The sequence below is a fragment of the Anarhichas minor genome, unplaced genomic scaffold (assembly GCF_050575085.1).
Source record: "Anarhichas minor isolate MPS153535 unplaced genomic scaffold, ASM5057508v1 ptg000065l, whole genome shotgun sequence".
NCBI classification, from domain to species: Eukaryota; Metazoa; Chordata; class Actinopteri; order Perciformes; family Anarhichadidae; genus Anarhichas; species Anarhichas minor.
Genome location: NW_027466511.1, coordinates 600791 through 617826, shown reverse-complemented (window position 1 = coordinate 617826; position 17036 = coordinate 600791). Strand labels below are relative to the sequence as shown.

Here is a 17036-nt window from a genome sequence, read left to right as displayed (position 1 = left end):
ACACATATTATATACATATATTATATACACATATTATATACACATATTATATACATATATTATATACACATATTATATACATATATTATATACACATATTATATACATATATTATATACACATATTATATACATATATTATATACACATATTATATACATATATTATATACACATATTATATACATATTATATACACATATATTATATACATATATTATATTCACCTCCATGTTTCTGACTTTCTATCCGAGCAAAGCGTGAATGAAACATGTGTTTCTAGTGGTGTTCAACTTTATCTTTGAACGACAAAGTTTCAGCAATAGCAAAGTGTGTGTATGTGTGTGTGTGTGTTGACCCACATTCAGCATTAATATGGACATACAAGGCTGTGGTCGATTTGACAGATTATTTGAGATATGAACGTGATCAGATTAATTAATTATGAGAAAACATGAGTTAATTCACAAACACTGAAGTATAAAATGCTATGAAATAAAATAAATTGTAATTTTTCTCCCACACAACTTCCCTTCTCCGTTCTCTACACTGGCTCCCTGTAAGAGCTCGCATCCAGTGTAAGACTCTGGTGCTAGCCTACAGGGCAGTGAAAGGAACAGCTCCTTCCTATCTCCAGGCCATGGTCAAGCCCTACACCCCCGCCCGACCTCTTCACTCTGCTGCCTCGGGGCGATTGGTAGCCCCGTCGCTCAGAGGTCCCTGCGGCCGATCGACCCGGTCACGGCTGTTTTCTGTCTTGTCCCCACAGTGGTGGAATGAACTCCCCACTGACGTTAGGACAGCAGAGTCGCTGCCCATCTTTCATCAGGCTGAAGACTCACCTCTTCAAGAAGTACTACCCTGAGCCTTCCACTCACCACTTATTGTATTCATACTAGTTTGTTTCTGTACTTCTGCTCTGGTTTATGCTCTTAGATGCTTGTATAAAGGAGATGCACTTATGACTTCTGGTGACTAGTAGTTCTCTTGAATACCGATGTTGAATACACTAAATGTAAGTCGCTTTGGATAAAAGCATCTGCTAAATGACTGTAATGTAATTTAATTTGTTTGACTCAAACAAAACAAATGTTTGACTCAAACATCAGCAAGACATTCACATTAATTAAGGGGGTATATTTCAGTGATGAGGGACCAGAGGAAGTCCAGGTTCAGGTCTATAACACCTTAAAAGGACACTGTGCGCCTGTTGACTGCGTTTTTTATGCTCTCAGTTGCGTCTGGCAGGACTTATTCTGAAGAGACTAATTTATCTTTCTGTTATTTATAATTCATATTGATTATATTTATTAACACTCTGCATCTGTTTTCAGTCACCCGATAGAGTTCATACTGACTTCTGCTTCCTTATATATAATCATAATAATAATAATAACTTCAGCACCTTTAAAAGCAGCATTGTCCCAAGACACTTTAAGTCTTCATGTGATACATGTTCCTACCAAATTTCATAGATCTATGTCAAACGTACTGCGAGGGCTGCTTTGTCGAAATGTTGTAGGGGGCGCTATCGAGCCAACTTGCCACTCTGAAGCATTAAAACCATATTATATAACTACATTTTGGGTTTGTAATCAGTGTGCCAAGTTTGCTTATGTTTCGAGCATTTTTAGCCTCAAAATGACCTTCATTTTTCACGGCGAAGACTGCATCACCACGGCAACGGCGTTCCACGAAACATCAAAAGCTTCATGAACTGGCATTATGAACTTTTTATATTTGTGTAGAACTAATTTGATGTTGATCTGATTTACCTACTAAGAGAAACAAGCCAAAGTATAAAGACTTTAACTTCCGGTTGCCACTAGGTGGCGCTATGACTATGATTCTAAATTATCATATAGATGTGTTCCGGGTCAGGATGTTATGACATATGAGAGATTTGGAGCAGATTCGACAATGTACGGCTGAGTTACAACAACTTCCTGTTTTTTTGCCGCCACGGATACATTGTTCGATAACCTTTTGATCTTTGAGTAACTTCTCACTGCCAGGTCTTAGAGAGCTCGGTGAAACCGAAAGTTGGGGCTGCACTCTAGGTGGCGCTATCGAGACATTTTGTCCGACCCCAATTTCCTTGTTATTTTCACCGATCCTGATTTTTGTGCACATTTTGAAGAGTGAAAATGTGGCCCAAGCACCTCTTTTTCCCCTTGAAAGACGCAGAATAATAATAATAAGACGAAGAAGAAGCAACATTTGAAGAACAATAGGTCCTACGCTCCGTCGGTGCTCGGGCCCTAATAATAATAATAATAACAATAACAGCAGAAAGCTCAGCGAGCTTCTCTCTCCATATGATAGAAAATGTAACGATTGGTTCTGAAGCTCTTTGGAAACTATAATTGTGACTTTGGGAGGTTAATACTTGCTGTTCATGATGATTATGTGACCTGTCAACATGTTTCTGTTAACATGAGAAGCTTTGACGGAAAAGCTTTCATACCTAATTTGTGATGTCAGATTCTATAAATATAAATAAAAAATATATAAATAAAAATAAATTATAGTTGTAAGAGCCACAAGTGTATATATTAGTTAATTGAATTTCGCTAATATTAATCATTTAACTTCTGAATTATGCTCATTGTGCAGGAACTAAGAAATGTAAAATATATTGAAAGGCGTTTATGTTAATGATTGACGCTCCCTGACGTCATGACGGCAGCAGATGCAAAACAAAGAGCTGCATTAAGCACGAGAGCATATCGTTGTTCTACCGTGTGACAGAGTATATTAGTTGTGTATTTAGTTAACGCTTTGCTGAGTAAATAATAAAGATAAAAGGAAAAGAGTTAAATGATCTCTTGTCATTCGCGTAAGAAAATGAAGTCACCGTGTCTGCAGCTTATTTGTGGCTTAATAATGAACAACACAGACGGAACGCCGCTACATTAGTTATTACAAGTATTGACACATAAAATTACTTTATTGAACTCTAACTGTTTATCTTTTAGTTTCTTTAATGTTCTACTCTGTTGCTGAACATTTATAATGTATAATATTCTGCCTGTCAGTCCGGAGTCAGGGCTCTAAACCACTCTTAGATCCGTTACGTTGGCGATGGACCGCTTGTCTTTTTTTTGATTGGCTGAGAGAGTGAGCAGCTGGCGGTTCAGAGCGCTGATTGGCTGCCTCCTCTGTTTGGAGGCGTGTCGCAGCGCGAGGACCTGCAGCGGCTTCTCCTCCTAAAATGGCTGAAAAATAGAAGGAAAATAATTTAAATAAAGAAAAGAATAGAAACAGAAAGCGGTTCGTGTGGGACTCTGATGGACTCTACTGGACTCTACTGGATTCTGCTGGACTCTGCTGGACTCCACTGAGAGAAACTTTCCAATGAGCTGCACCAGGTACAGTCTGCTCTGAAACTGCGCCACAGAAGCTTCATTCTACTGAGTTCTACTCACTGAAGCCCTCTATCGGCTTTATTGTTATTATTGTTATTATTATTATTATTATTGTTGTTGTTGTTGTTGTTGTTATTATCATTATTATATATTTAATCCTGAAATATGATAAATATGTGAAAAGTACTAAATGTGTTTGAAGTAAAAACTGCAATAAGAGCAGGAAACACCTGACAATATATGTATTATATTTTCTTGTATATAATTCTAACTTTACTATGTACAATATAATACATTGCTATACTTTACTTCACTATACTATACTATTGTAGATCTTGTTGTCATATTTATTGTCATATGCAAAACAATTACAGAGAAGCTCCCACATTAAATATGAAATATGGTCATTAAATATGTTTGAACAGAAATATGAGAGTCACAAACATAAAATAGTGCAGAAATAAAAAATGTAAGAATAAAATATAACATATCAAATAAAATAAAGGGATGAAATATAACATATACAATTATATAAATAGATCAAATATAACATAAAATATGACAAATAACGTATCAATGAATCAAACTCTGATTTCAGACTCAGGGTCGATAAGAGAGAACATTACATAGAATACATGACATAGAAAAGCACAGTAAGAGAACAGAGGCCTATGCTGTACAGACAGACAGCTGTAGCACTAAACCTTTTGTCTGAGAAGAACCGGAAAGGATAAGAAATGTCTGAATAACAATAATAAACAGCTCCTTGAGCATCTGGTGGGGATGTCTAAGATGGACTGAAGTTATAATGAAAATGCCACTATTCTGTTCATTGGGTAGTTTTTGTTTTCTTTAACCCCTCTGGATTACAAGCATGCATAAAAACACCTAACCTTTTTGAATGTTGTTTTTATTCAACAACAAATAACACCAACAATAACAGAATCCTTAAGAATGAATGTCTTTATTTAAATGTGTTGCAGCGCTAAGCCGCCCATCTCTGCTGAGAACGGAGAAATGTCCTTTGAGTCCTTCAAGAGTCACAAGACCAGCAGAGCCCTCGTCCATGTTGGTCATGAAGTTTAGTTTAGTTTAGTTTAACCCATGTGGGGCTCGGAGACTCTAATGCTGAGACAGCAGTCTTAAAACGCCGCCGTTTAGGGGGAGACGGGGTGCAAACGTGACTTTGAGGTCCGTTGATTGAAATGACATGAGTCAGTTTTTTATACTAACCAGTAGGTTAAAGGGCCGATACCGCACATGCTGGTTTTCTTTTTTACCTATTGTACCGAAAAGTACAGAATCGTGACTCCGAGGTACGTACCGAACCATGAATTTTATGTACTGTTACACCAGTTAGTTAAGTTAGTTGAGTTGAGTCTAGTATTTAGTAAACTTAAGTTCATTGAGTTGAGTTTTTGGTACACTTGTTTGTTGAGTTTAGTTTAGTTGAGTCTGGTGTTTAGTAAACTTAAGTTTGTTGAGTTTAGTTTAGTAGAGTCTGGTGTTTAGTAAACTTAAGTTTGTTGAGTTCAGTTTAGTAGAGTCTAGTGTTTAGTAAACTTAAGTTCATTGAGTTGAGTCTTTGGTACACTTGTTTGTTGAGTTTAGTTTAGTTGAGTCTGGTGTTTAGTAAACTTAAGTTTGTTAAGTTTAGTTTAGTAGAGTCTGGTGTTTAGTAAGCCTAAGTTTGTTGAGTTTAGTTTAGTAGAGTCTGGTGTTTAGTAAACTTAAGTTTGTTGAGTTTAGTTTAGTAGAGTCTGGTGTTTAGTAAACTTAAGTTTGTTGAGTTTAGTTGGGTTAGTTAAGAGTGAACCTGATAAATAGTCTCACTTCCTGATGCAGATCTCAGATCAGTTTGGTTAGAACAAGTAGAACCCTGTTCTCTGTCTCTCGTCAGGGTTCTCCACATCCTCAACCATCACCCCGGGGGTCCATCTCCCATCATGCCCGTTGACATGGCCGTGAGGATCTACCTGTCCAGCTCTCCTCCTCTGCGCTCCTTCCTCAGTAACTATGACCACTGCTGTTCATCATCATCATCATCATCATCTCTGATGAAGCGCTGTGAAGCGCTGCGTTCCTGTCTGTCCTTCAGGAACGTTGCTACTCCAACCTCAACGTTAGCCGCCACAGAGGTCGTTTGCCCGGCATGGATGAGGAGGAAGAAGAAGAAGAGCGTGGTGTTTGCAGACTCTCGAGGTCTGGCGCTCACCGCCATCCACGTCTTCAACGAGGCCGAGGACGACATACTGACCGAGCTGCAGTTCCACCTGATAGAGGTAGAGGGCGCTGCCACCGGACCGCACCTGGGAGACAACAAAGGTGAGCAGCTAACCGTTGATACACAACAAGAAACAATCAATCATTTTGATTTGTTCCAGAACATTTCTCTTTCTTATTCTGTCGTGAACTGATCTGTTCTTTAACAGTAATAGTGTTGTTTGTTAAAAGCATGACCTCTGGTGTTTTGAGATTATCACTTTTCAATATTTGCTGACATTTTGTAGACAACTAATCGCTGTTGAGAAAATAATCTGCAGATTAAACAGTGATGAAAATAATCTTTTTATTTATGCAGCACTTTTCTATGGAAGAAGAAGAAATATACATTTATATAAAAGACATAAATATATCTTAACAATGTAAACGAGTAGAATTAAGTTAAAACCCACAAAAATAAATGTTCCTCTTCCAGATGCTGCAGATTGTGGTTCGGGCCTGGTTCTAGACTTCACCCAGCCAGCTGCAGACTATTTGGACTTGAGGAACCGGCTCAAAGCTCAGCAGGTTTGTCTGGAAACCTGTTCTGTCCAGGAGCGTCTGCTCTCAGGGACTGTTCAGGTCCGAAACCTCTGCTTTGACAAGTCTGTCTCAGTCCGGATCACTTTTGACTCGTGGCGTTCCTTCCTGGACATTTCTTGTCTGTACCTGAACAATGTCTATGGCTGCCCAGACACCGATACTTTCTCCTTCTCTGTCTCGATACCGGAGGTCCTCGAGCCCTCCAACAGAGTGGAGTTCTGCATCCAGTACCAAACTCAAGACCACACCTTCTGGGACAACAACCATGGGAACAACTACCGGCTGGTGGACCCAAAAAGCAGCTCGACCCAGAGCACGGAGAATACCGCCAGGCTGGAGATCTGGAGCGACCACGGCGGAGACAAGGATGAGTCCATGGAGTTTGATCCCTTAGGAAGTCCCAGGACATCAGCAGGAAACTTCCCTAAATGGCAAAGCGTGGGTCATGTGGAGACCAGCGCCCCCTACTGGTGAGACCACCACAGGTCAGGTTTTTTATTTTGCACCCACTGAGATCTTATTCCCAAAATGTAAGAGATTCACAGGACCCTCACATGAGCACTGGAACACCTCCTTATATCTAGACGTGTTTGTAAGATACACTACAGATCATTGCTTCACTAGAGCCTCTGTAGCTGCACTAACATGCATGAGCCTTTATAAAAGACAACTTTAAGACGGATTGAAAGGACAATTCAGGTATTCAAACTGTCAGCCCAGCAGTGACTTAGATCCGGCTCATCTAGGTTTCCTGGAATCCAGCTGCCCAATAAGATCCAGACCAGGTACACATCTGGTCCTCCTTTGCTGGAACTCAGCCACAATTCAGCTGGACACCTGCCATGGCCTCGTGGGAAATCTTGAAAACCTTGCAAATGTGCTTTGTAAAAGCATCCTAAGAATTCAAGAGTTTTCAAGGTGCCACATTTTCAAATATGCAAGAGTGAACTGAGTAGCTCAGAGATATTCCAAGAGAATCAGGAGTCATAAGAGCTTTGTAAAAGCAGTTTTCAAAAGGGTCAGTGCTTTCTTAAAACCCACCAAAGACCCATGGGGGTTCAAGGTATTACCAGTGTTTCAAAAAAAAACACAAGGCTTCAGTATCATTTGTACAACGTCACAGCATCAGGCTCCATATGGCTCCACACAGGAGTTTTAATGCAGTATATATCTATATACAGTTGTGTGAAAAAGTGTTTGCCCCCTTCCTGATTTCTTATTTTTTTGCATGTTTGTCACACTTAAATGTTTCAGATCATCAAACTAATTTAAATATTAGACAAAGATAACACAAGTAAACACAAAATGCAGTTTTTAAATGAAGGTTTTTATTATTAAGGGGGAAAAAAATCCAAACCTACATGGCCCTGTGTGAAAAAGTGATTCCAAAGTCTTCATTTGTTTAGAGGTGGACTTGCTGGTGTGTTTTGGATCATTGTCCTGCTGCAGAACCCAAGTGCGCTTCAGCTTGAGGTCACGAACAGATGGCCGGACATTCTCCTTCAGGATTTTTTGGTAGACAGCAGAATTCATGGTTCCATTTACCACAGCAAGTCTTCCAGGTCCTGAAGCAGCAAAACAGCCCCAGACCATCACACTACCACCACCATATTTTACTGTTGGTATGATGTTCCTTTTCTGAAATGCCGTGTTACTTTTACGCCAGATGTAATGGGACATACACCTTCCAAAAAGTTCAACTTTTGTCTCGTCAGTCCACAGAGTATTTTCCCAAAAGTCTTGGGGATCATCAAGATGTTTTCTGGCAAAACTGAGACGAGCCTTTATGTTCTTTTTGCTCAGCAGTGGTTTTCGTCTTGGAACTCTGCCATGCAGGCCATTTTTGCTCAGTCTCTTTCTTATGGTGGGGTCATGAACACTGACCTTAATTGAGGCAAGTGAGGCCTGCAGTTCTTTGGATGTTGTTCTGGGGTCTTTTGTGACCTCTTGGATGAGTCGTCGCTGCGCTCTTGGGGTAATTTTGGTCGGCCGGCCACTCCTGGGAAGGTTCACCACTGTTCCATGTTTTCGCCATTTGTGGATAATGGCTCTCACTGTGGTTCGCTGGAGTCCCAAAGCTTTAGAAATGGCTTTGTAACCTTTTCCAGACTGATAGATCTCAATTACTTTGTTTCTCATTTGTTCCTGAATTTCTTTGGATCGCAGCATGATGTCTAGCTTTTGAGGATCTTTTGGTCTACCTCACTTTGTCAGGCAGGTCCTATTTAAGTGATTTCTTGATTGCGAACAGGTGTGGCAGTAATCAGGCCTGGGTGTGGCTAGAGAAATTGAACTCAGCTTTCCAAAGATGTGATAAACCACAGTTAATTTATGTTTTAACAGGGGGGGGGGGGGCAATCACTTTTTCACACAGGGCCATGTAGGTTTGGATTTTGTTTTTTCCTTAATAATAAAAACCTTCATTTAAAAACTGCATTTTGTGTTTACTTGTGTTATCTTTGTCTAATATTTAAATTTGTTTGATGATCTGAAACATTTAAGTGTGACAAACATGCAAAAAAATAAGAAATCAGGAAGGGGGCAAACACTTTTTCACACAACTGTATATCTATAGATATATAGATATATATATATCTATAGATATTTATCTTTGTAAAACAGAATGTAACAAATACATGCCGAGATACAGTGTGAAGTACTGAATAGTTATTGATTAAAATAAAGGCATGTGATACCAGATCAGCCTATTGTCACAGGACCTGATCCAGCTCTCTGAGTCAGTATCGGACCGTTATCAGTATCAGTGCATCTGTACTTTGAAAAGAGAAAAATTTAACGGTACAGATTACTGCTGTGAACTAAGTGATATAAACTCTTCTTCAGTCTTTGGGTTAAGGTTGTTTTCACTGTTGAATCCTGTTTGTGTGGTAAGCCTCACTGCCTTCAGGTTCAGTTAAACTTTGAGTCAGTTGAGGGATCTTTAACATCCAACTCTAAAACTTAAACGGGCTGAATCCAACTGTTTGGACTTCCTATTACTCACAGACAGAGTCCTGGGTGAAGATCCCAGCTTTAGTCGGATCCATGGCCTCGATTGAGGTCTGAAGTCTCGTCTCATTGTGCATTTAATACCTTTAAAGCACATCTATGACTTTTTGTGATGACTCTAATGGAACGAAAAATCAAGTCCACGAGGGCTCAGTCCAGTCCAGAGCAGGGACATTTGGATTCTTCCCAACCTGAAAAGTACTTTTGGGGTTGTTTTGGGTTTTGGTAGAAATTATATTTGTACCCCTGAAGACTTCTAATTCATACAGCAGGAGAGTGAAAATGCAGTTCAAGTTCATGTTCATCTGTTATGTATTGACTGGATTTAGAGTTAAATCCTGTCTCAATGTGACATGAAGCAGAAACTATACCGACCACTATCAGCAGCACTTCACTTTATATTGTCCTCTGAGCTTCAGCATTGGCCAAACTCATCTTTTAGTTGTTTTTGATTGGATGTTTCTTTGTGGGGGTTTTCACTCAGACTCAAACTTTGTTTTGTTGTTAATATGATGTCCTTGATTTCATCTTGACTCAGACCCTGTCTGGACTGGTCTTGGACTTAAGTGGTCCACCTGGAACCAATAAGTTCTTGTTTCGCTGTACTGATTCGAGCACCAGCAGTTTCCTCCTTTAGCCGCTGTAACCCCGCACCCCAATCAGATGTCTCCAGAGTGATGTGATGTTGATGTTTGAAGATAGGATGTGTCCGTAAACACAGCATTGAAAATATGGGGTGGGGGAGGGAGAGAGAGAGAGAGAGATCAGTGGTGGTCAAGTGAGCTAGAGAGTGAATGTCGAGAGAGGATTCAGAAGAATAAAAGATTATTTACTTATTGTTTCACAACGTTACGTTCTGAAGCACAAATAAACATCTAAACCTCACAAACCTGCAGGAAGCTGCCCAAAGCAGCTTCATCCTGCTGTAGACGGTCCTCGGTCTGTCGGGTCCGAGAAGTCTGAGAGATCTGAGAGGACTGAGAGGTCTAAGAGGTCTTTTTAGGAAATTGTTGCACATTACAGTATATCTTTAATGTATTTATAAGACTGAACACAGTGTTAAGGAATATTTGTGAGCCAGGCTGGATACCAGACCTGTAGAGGTGTAGAGGGTCAACCATGACCTTGTTCATGGATCTGTCGGAGTCACGCTAACTTCTAACTATAACAAAGGACCGTATGTCTGTGAAGGCAACGCGACACGGTGGACACTTACTGAATACAAGTTTAAGGGTTCTACTTCCTGCAACTCCTCAGCTAAAGAAATCCCTTTGATCCAGGTCTGGTTTGGTCTCCAGGTTTTCCAGAATTCAGGTCAAATGCAGTTTTCATCAAGAATTGATTTTATTGGTCCACTGACCTGTGAATAGCATGACGTAAAATGTTCTAGAAATAGATGATATAGAAGGTTCTAGATATAGATGACATATAAGGTTCTAGATATAGATGATATAGAAGGTTCTAGATATAGATGACATATAAGGTTCTAGATATAGATGGTATAGAAGGTTCTAGATATAGATGACATATAAGGTTCTAGATATAGATGATATAGAAGGTTCTAGATATAGATGACATATAAGATAGAGAATAAGATCAGAGAATAGTTATAACATAGTTATATAACACAGAACCAACACACACACACACACACACACTCACAAGAAGATTAAAACATTAAAATGACATCATGTTGCTGCAGATCAGCTGACTAAAAGAAACATCAGCTGTCCGTAGTCGAGTTTAACAGGACGTTTTGATCAGTTATCAGTTCGATGACATTGATTTGATGAATCTAAAATCAATGTACTTCTATGTACATGAGATCATAATCAATTACACACATGAAGGTAGACGGACGACAAAGGGATAATAGAGTTATGTAAGACTGGGAGAGGACACAACCACACACACAGACACACACAACACACACACACATACACACACACACATACAAAGAAACTCATTTAAGCTAATTGTTTTCATTCTCAAGGTCTGTCTTAACTATTATCATTATAATAATAATTATAATGATAATAGTTATTATTATTGAACGAGTGTATTGACATAGCTTTTGTGTATTTTGAATGAAGCGGTCGTCCTCGTTGATCATTGATTAAACAAGTGTTTCATTGATGTTTCTCTGCGTGTCGTCTTCACTTCGTCCACTAGGTGGAGGCAAAGCTTCATGGAACACTTTGTCTCTTTGTTCGCTCTTTGATTCAAATGTTGCTTTTATTTTACTTCATCAATTATTTCATAAATCTTTTTAAATGTTTCCATATTTTATCTATTTCATTTTCTATTATCTCTTTCTGCTGTGAACTCATTTATTCATTGTGTTTATTTATGTATTTATCAGTTTTCCTCTGATGATCAGATGTAATTTGTGGGTGTGTATAAATATTTATAAACATATAGGTGTATATATATATATATATATGTATGTATATATATTTATAAATGTATATATACTTTGTATATATATATATATATATATATATATATATATATATATATATATATATATATATACACATATATATATACATATATATACATACTAGTGCTGGGCAACAATTAAAATATTTAATCGCGATTAATCGCATGGATTTTTTGCGATTAATTGCGATTAATCGCATTGTTATGGCAAAGTTCAATAATGAATTCAAAAGTAGTGTATTGCGCACTTTTATTTTAAAAGTACTGCTATATGAACAAAAGGGCAATAACATTTGGTTCACGAGATGCAGGTAGCATGTTTTATACTTAATGTGAATATAATTCATACTTTGTTGGCATCTTATTCTGAAAACCGGATGTTCGTCTGAAGAAACCGGATGTTGTCTCACGTTAATCTTTCCGCTAACTTTCAAAGTCCTTCGCTCGCTCCCGATCTGTGCCGTTTAAATGCGTTTACCGTGAATGTCAGCATATAGGAGCACTAACATGTAAGTGTCTGCTGAGTTGACCACGGAGATCTGAGTGTCTGCTGACTTTACTGCAGTGATGTCCAGTAGTCTCCAGGGAGAGCAACAGCTGGTGCAGCTTCTCTCTTTATTTCTGCCCCCCTGGACCAGAAGCGGAAGTCGCCTTTTCTCTACAGCAACCCTGAAGGGACATCATATCTCCAATACAAAACGATAAACATGAGTATAATAATAATAATAATAAATTAAAAATACATACCTGTTTTTTTGTTGTTGTTTTTTTGTTGTTGTTTTTTTGTTGTTGTTTTTTAAATTATTATTATTATTATTATTATTTTTTCCCATCTCAAAAGGCTCAAGGACATACACACACACACACACACACACACACACACACCCCCACACCCCCACACACACACACACACAACTGACTATAGGATGTTTGCTGGCTTTTATCCCACTGTTCTTGTCATCCTCTTGTTGTTATGTATATGTATTGTCTCTTGTCTTTCAATAATAAAAAAAATTTAAAAAATGCGTTAACGCGCGATAAAATAATTGTTGGCGTTAATTAATTAATGCGTTAACGCGATAATAATGCGTTAACTTGCCCAGCACTAATATATATATATATATATATATATATATATATATATATATATATATATATATATATATATATATATATATATATATATATATATATATATATATATATATATATATATATATGAAGAGGAGCCATGAAGAGGAGCCATGAAGAAGAGCCATGAAGAGGAGCCATGAAGAGGAGAGATGGAGAGGAGCCATGAAGAGGAGAGATGGAGAGGAGAAAGATGGAGGACAGGTGTGAACATCTGGAGCCATCAGTCAGACCTGAATTCATTATCCTCCTCCATTAATTAATTAAAGACACGTCAGCTTCAATTATGGCCAATTAAAGAGCTGAATGTTTGAATGAAGGTCATGTGACAGAGAACCAGCAGGAAGATCAGCTGACTAGAGTCATGTGACTGATGACATAATCATTCCTTTTCGTTGATATCAGCTGACATCAGTCATTAATTATTTATTTAGTTAATTAATTTGGTCCTTCACATGTTTAATGATGCCACTGTTCTGTTGCTCTCTGTGATGTGTTCACTGTCCTGTTGCTCTCTGTGATGTGTTGACTGTCCTGTTGGTCTGTTGCTCTGTGTGATGTGTTCATGTCCTGTTGCTCTGTGTGATGTGTTCATTGTCCTATTGCTCTGTGTGATGTGTTCAATGTCCTGTTGGTCTGTTGCTCTGTGTGATGTGTTCAATGTCCTGTTGCTCTGTGTGATGTGTTCACTGTCCTATTGCTCTCTGTGATGTGTTGACTGTCCTGTTGGTCTGTTGCTCTGTGTGATGTGTTCAATGTCCTGTTGCTCTGTGTGATGTGTCAATGTCCCGTTGCTCTGTGTGATGTGTTCACTGTCCCTTTGCTCTGTGTGATGTGTTCACTGTCCTGTTGGTCTGTTGCTCTGTGTGATGTGTTCAATGTCCTGTTGCTCTGTGTGATGTGTTCACTGTCCTGTTGCTCTGTGTGATGTGTTCAATGTCCCGTTGCTCTGTGCGATGTGTTCACTGTCCCGTTGCTCTGTGTGATGTGTTCAATGTCCTGTTGGTCTGTTGCTCTGTGTGATGTGTTCACTGTCCTGTTGCTCTGTGTGATGTGTTCAATATCCTGTTGGTCTGTTGCTCTGTGTGATGTGTTCAATGTCCTGTTGGTCTGTTGCTCTGTGTGATGTGTTCAATGACCTGTTGGTCTGTTGCTCTGTGTGATGTGTTCAATGTCCTGTTGGTCTGTTGCTCTGTGTGATGTGTTCACTGTCCTGTTGCTCTGTGTGATGTGTTCACTGTCCCGTTGCTCTGTGCGATGTGTTCACTGTCCTGTTGGTCTGTGTGATGTGTTCAATGTCCTGTTGGTCTGTTGCTCTGTGTGATGTGTTCACTGTCCTGTTGCTCTGTGTGATGTGTTCACTGTCCTGATATTCTGTGTGAATGTTAATGTGTTTCTATGAATGCATTGTTTTAAATGGACTCACTATGAATTATGATTGTTGTTCTTCCGTTTATTTTCCTTTTAAAGGTTCGATCTGTGTTATTATTCTGTGTTAATAACGAGACTCTTATGTTGTCATCATTGTAAACAAATAGTTAACAGCTTTTTATTCAGATTATTATAAATGATATACTCGTATATAAAAAATAATTTACAAACATAATGATTAATTATCAAGTTTCATGAATCACTGATCAGCTGATTCTCTGTTTCCTCTTGGTGTCGCTCTCTCCTCGCTCGCCCGTCTCTCTGCTGGGATGAAGGGAATTCCCTGAACTGGGACGACTGGAAATCCCTTCACACACACACACACACACACACAGAATGTGAAAGTGTTTTTCTGTTGAAGGTCGACCGCTTTGTTTCCTTCATTTTCTTTTCAGTTTTCTGGCTTCTCGCCTGTTTTTCCTCTTTCTGTCTGAGTACCTGCAGTGAAGTCTGCCGGTAGATTCCGACGCTGGATTCCGACGGTAGAGATTCCAACAGTAGAGATTTCGACGCTAGATTCCGACGCTAGATTCCGACGCTAGAGTCCGACTCAAGATTACGATGCTAGAATTGCTTCCGTAGCTGTGCCTGTATGAACGTGATAGAATCTGAATTGTAAATCGCCTTGGATAAAAGGATCTGCTAAATGACTATAATGTAATAATGTAATGTAATTCCGCCGCTAGAGTCCGACGCTAGAGTCCGACGCTAGAGTCCGACGCTAGATGCTGACGCTAGAGTCCGCCGCTAGAGTCCGACTTTAGAGTCTGATGCTAGATTCCGACGCTAGATTCCGACGCTAGATTCCGACGCTAGATTCCGATGCTAGAATTGCTCCCGTAGCTGTGCCTGTATGAACGTGATAGAATCTGAATTGTAAATCGCCTTGGATAAAAGGGTCTGCTAAATGACTATAATGTAAAAATGTAATGTAAGATTCCGACACTAATTCCGACATTGGATGTGACGACTTCAGCTGGTTCAGTTTAGTGGTTGTTACCAGTTTGGTTCCGATGTTTCCACCTGAGCTGAGCTGTCATGATGATATCATGGTGATGTCATGGTGATGTGGGTCAGGTTGTGTATTTAGTTTTAAATTACATTAAATCAGTTTAGAACCAGACTCCTGTTTGAGATCAGGTTTGATTCCTGTTTCTCCTTCTGTTGAATCACACACTCACTGAATGTAGTTTAATGTGACTCAATGAATGTTTTTACCGAGTCAGCTGTGTGTGTGTGTGTGTGTGTGTGTGTGTGTGTGTGTGTGTGAGACAGCTGGCCCATCTGACTTTGCCGTGACATCTGGGAAACCCGCCGGTGAGCCGTACGAACGCCGGTTGATATCGCTATTTAAATGCAAATGTGTGTGTGTGTGTGTGTATGTGTGTGTGTCGAGCGCTTGCACCGTCACACACACATGCAAAAGGAAACACTTCACACACAATAAAGACGAGGAGGGTCTAAAAGACACACACTCACACACACACGCTCTCTCTCTGCTGCGCTGAGACTCGTCTGTTAATCTGATTAAAAACTGCAGAAAGAATCTCAAATTCAATTAAAATGTTTGTTCATTTGTTTTTAAATATTTATAATAATTAGACGCTTTCGTTAATTTACAGGTTCAGAATTTAAATTCAGTCATTAATTAAAACAGAAATAAAATGTTACATTGATTTATTTAACCTTTTATTTTCTAATGTACAATTTCAAATTATGTCAATAAAAATACGGAAACAAAAAGCATAAAAAGAAAAGATGAAACGAAACAGATTCAGATTTATATTAAATGTTTTAAGGTGAATTTAATGTATTTCTTCTTCTCTTCTTCTTCTCCTTCTTATTCTTCTTCTTCTCCCAAACAGAGAGAGCGAGTGTTCTACGGCCACAGAGGACAAAAGTCAAACCAGTTATAGAGAATAATATAAAATAAATCTACATTCACATGTAAAATAAAACGTCACGTTGATCGATGGACTTCTGAGCGTAACTCACTTTGTCTTCATGTAAATGAGATCAAAGAGCAGAAGAATCCACATACAAACTATTTACACTTTTCTTTTTCGTCTTTTATGTTATTATATTAATAATAATGTTATTTATTTGTTTATAGTATTTTATATTATTATATTTATATTATTAGTTTTTAACACGTTTTGATTCTAACGTTTGGTTCTTTTCTCATAAACATGAAGATGAATGAGTTGATTTTAAAACTCATTTTTCATCATGTAAATGTATTAATGTTTACAATAAACATTATGAAGCACAGATGTATTTTTATATTTAGGTATATATAAATGAACAACAAATCAACGTTAACAAAATAAATGAGAATAAAGGGAAATAAAATAAATAATAATAAAATGTCTTTGTCCCATAAGAACGAACCCTCATTTGGAAACCAGATTGCCGTTTCCTCCTCCTCCTCCTGCTGCTCCTCCTCCTCTTCCTCCTCCTCCTGCTGCTCCTCCTCCTCTTCCTCCTCCTCCTGCTGCTCCTCCTCCTGCTCCTCCTCCTCCTCCTCATTCTCCTCCTCCTCCTGCTCCTCATCCTCCTCCTGCTCCTCCTCCTCCTCATACTCCTCCTGCTCCTCCTCCTCACTGCCCCCCCCCCACTACCCCTCCCCCTCCAGCACTTTACATCACACGTCCTCCTTCAGACAGCTCATTTATTCGTCCATTTAAATTGAATTATCAGCTTTTTATTAGAGAAAAAGGAGCAGAGTGATTAATAAAATAATGATTATTGATATTATTATTATATTAATATGATTATTATTATTATTATATTATTATTATTGTCGGCGTATTGATCAGGTTTTTATTGATCTCTACTTTTAGTTTCTGCAG

The 17036-nt window shown here is 38.7% G+C and overlaps 1 protein-coding gene across 3 annotated transcripts; it reads left to right on the top strand.

The window, feature by feature from the left end:
• The first annotated feature begins 3080 nt into the window (after positions 1–3080).
• LOC142934000 (protein phosphatase 1 regulatory subunit 3C-B-like) lies at positions 3081–8571 on the top strand. Of its 3 annotated transcripts, XM_076078341.1 has the most exons (5): positions 3082–3369; positions 4350–4682; positions 5267–5691; positions 6065–6156; positions 6361–8571. In XM_076078341.1, exons 2-5 carry the CDS (start codon positions 4627–4629, stop codon positions 6643–6645), a joined length of 858 nt encoding a protein of 285 aa, XP_075934456.1. In that variant the 5' UTR covers positions 3082–3369; positions 4350–4626; the 3' UTR covers positions 6646–8571. The 3 variants fall into 3 exon arrangements, with proteins under 3 accessions (XP_075934455.1, XP_075934456.1, XP_075934454.1); XM_076078339.1 differs by having other exon boundaries at positions 6065–8571; XM_076078340.1 differs by lacking the exon at positions 4350–4682 and having other exon boundaries at positions 3081–3369; positions 6065–8571.
• The last annotated feature ends 8465 nt before the right edge of the window (positions 8572–17036 follow it).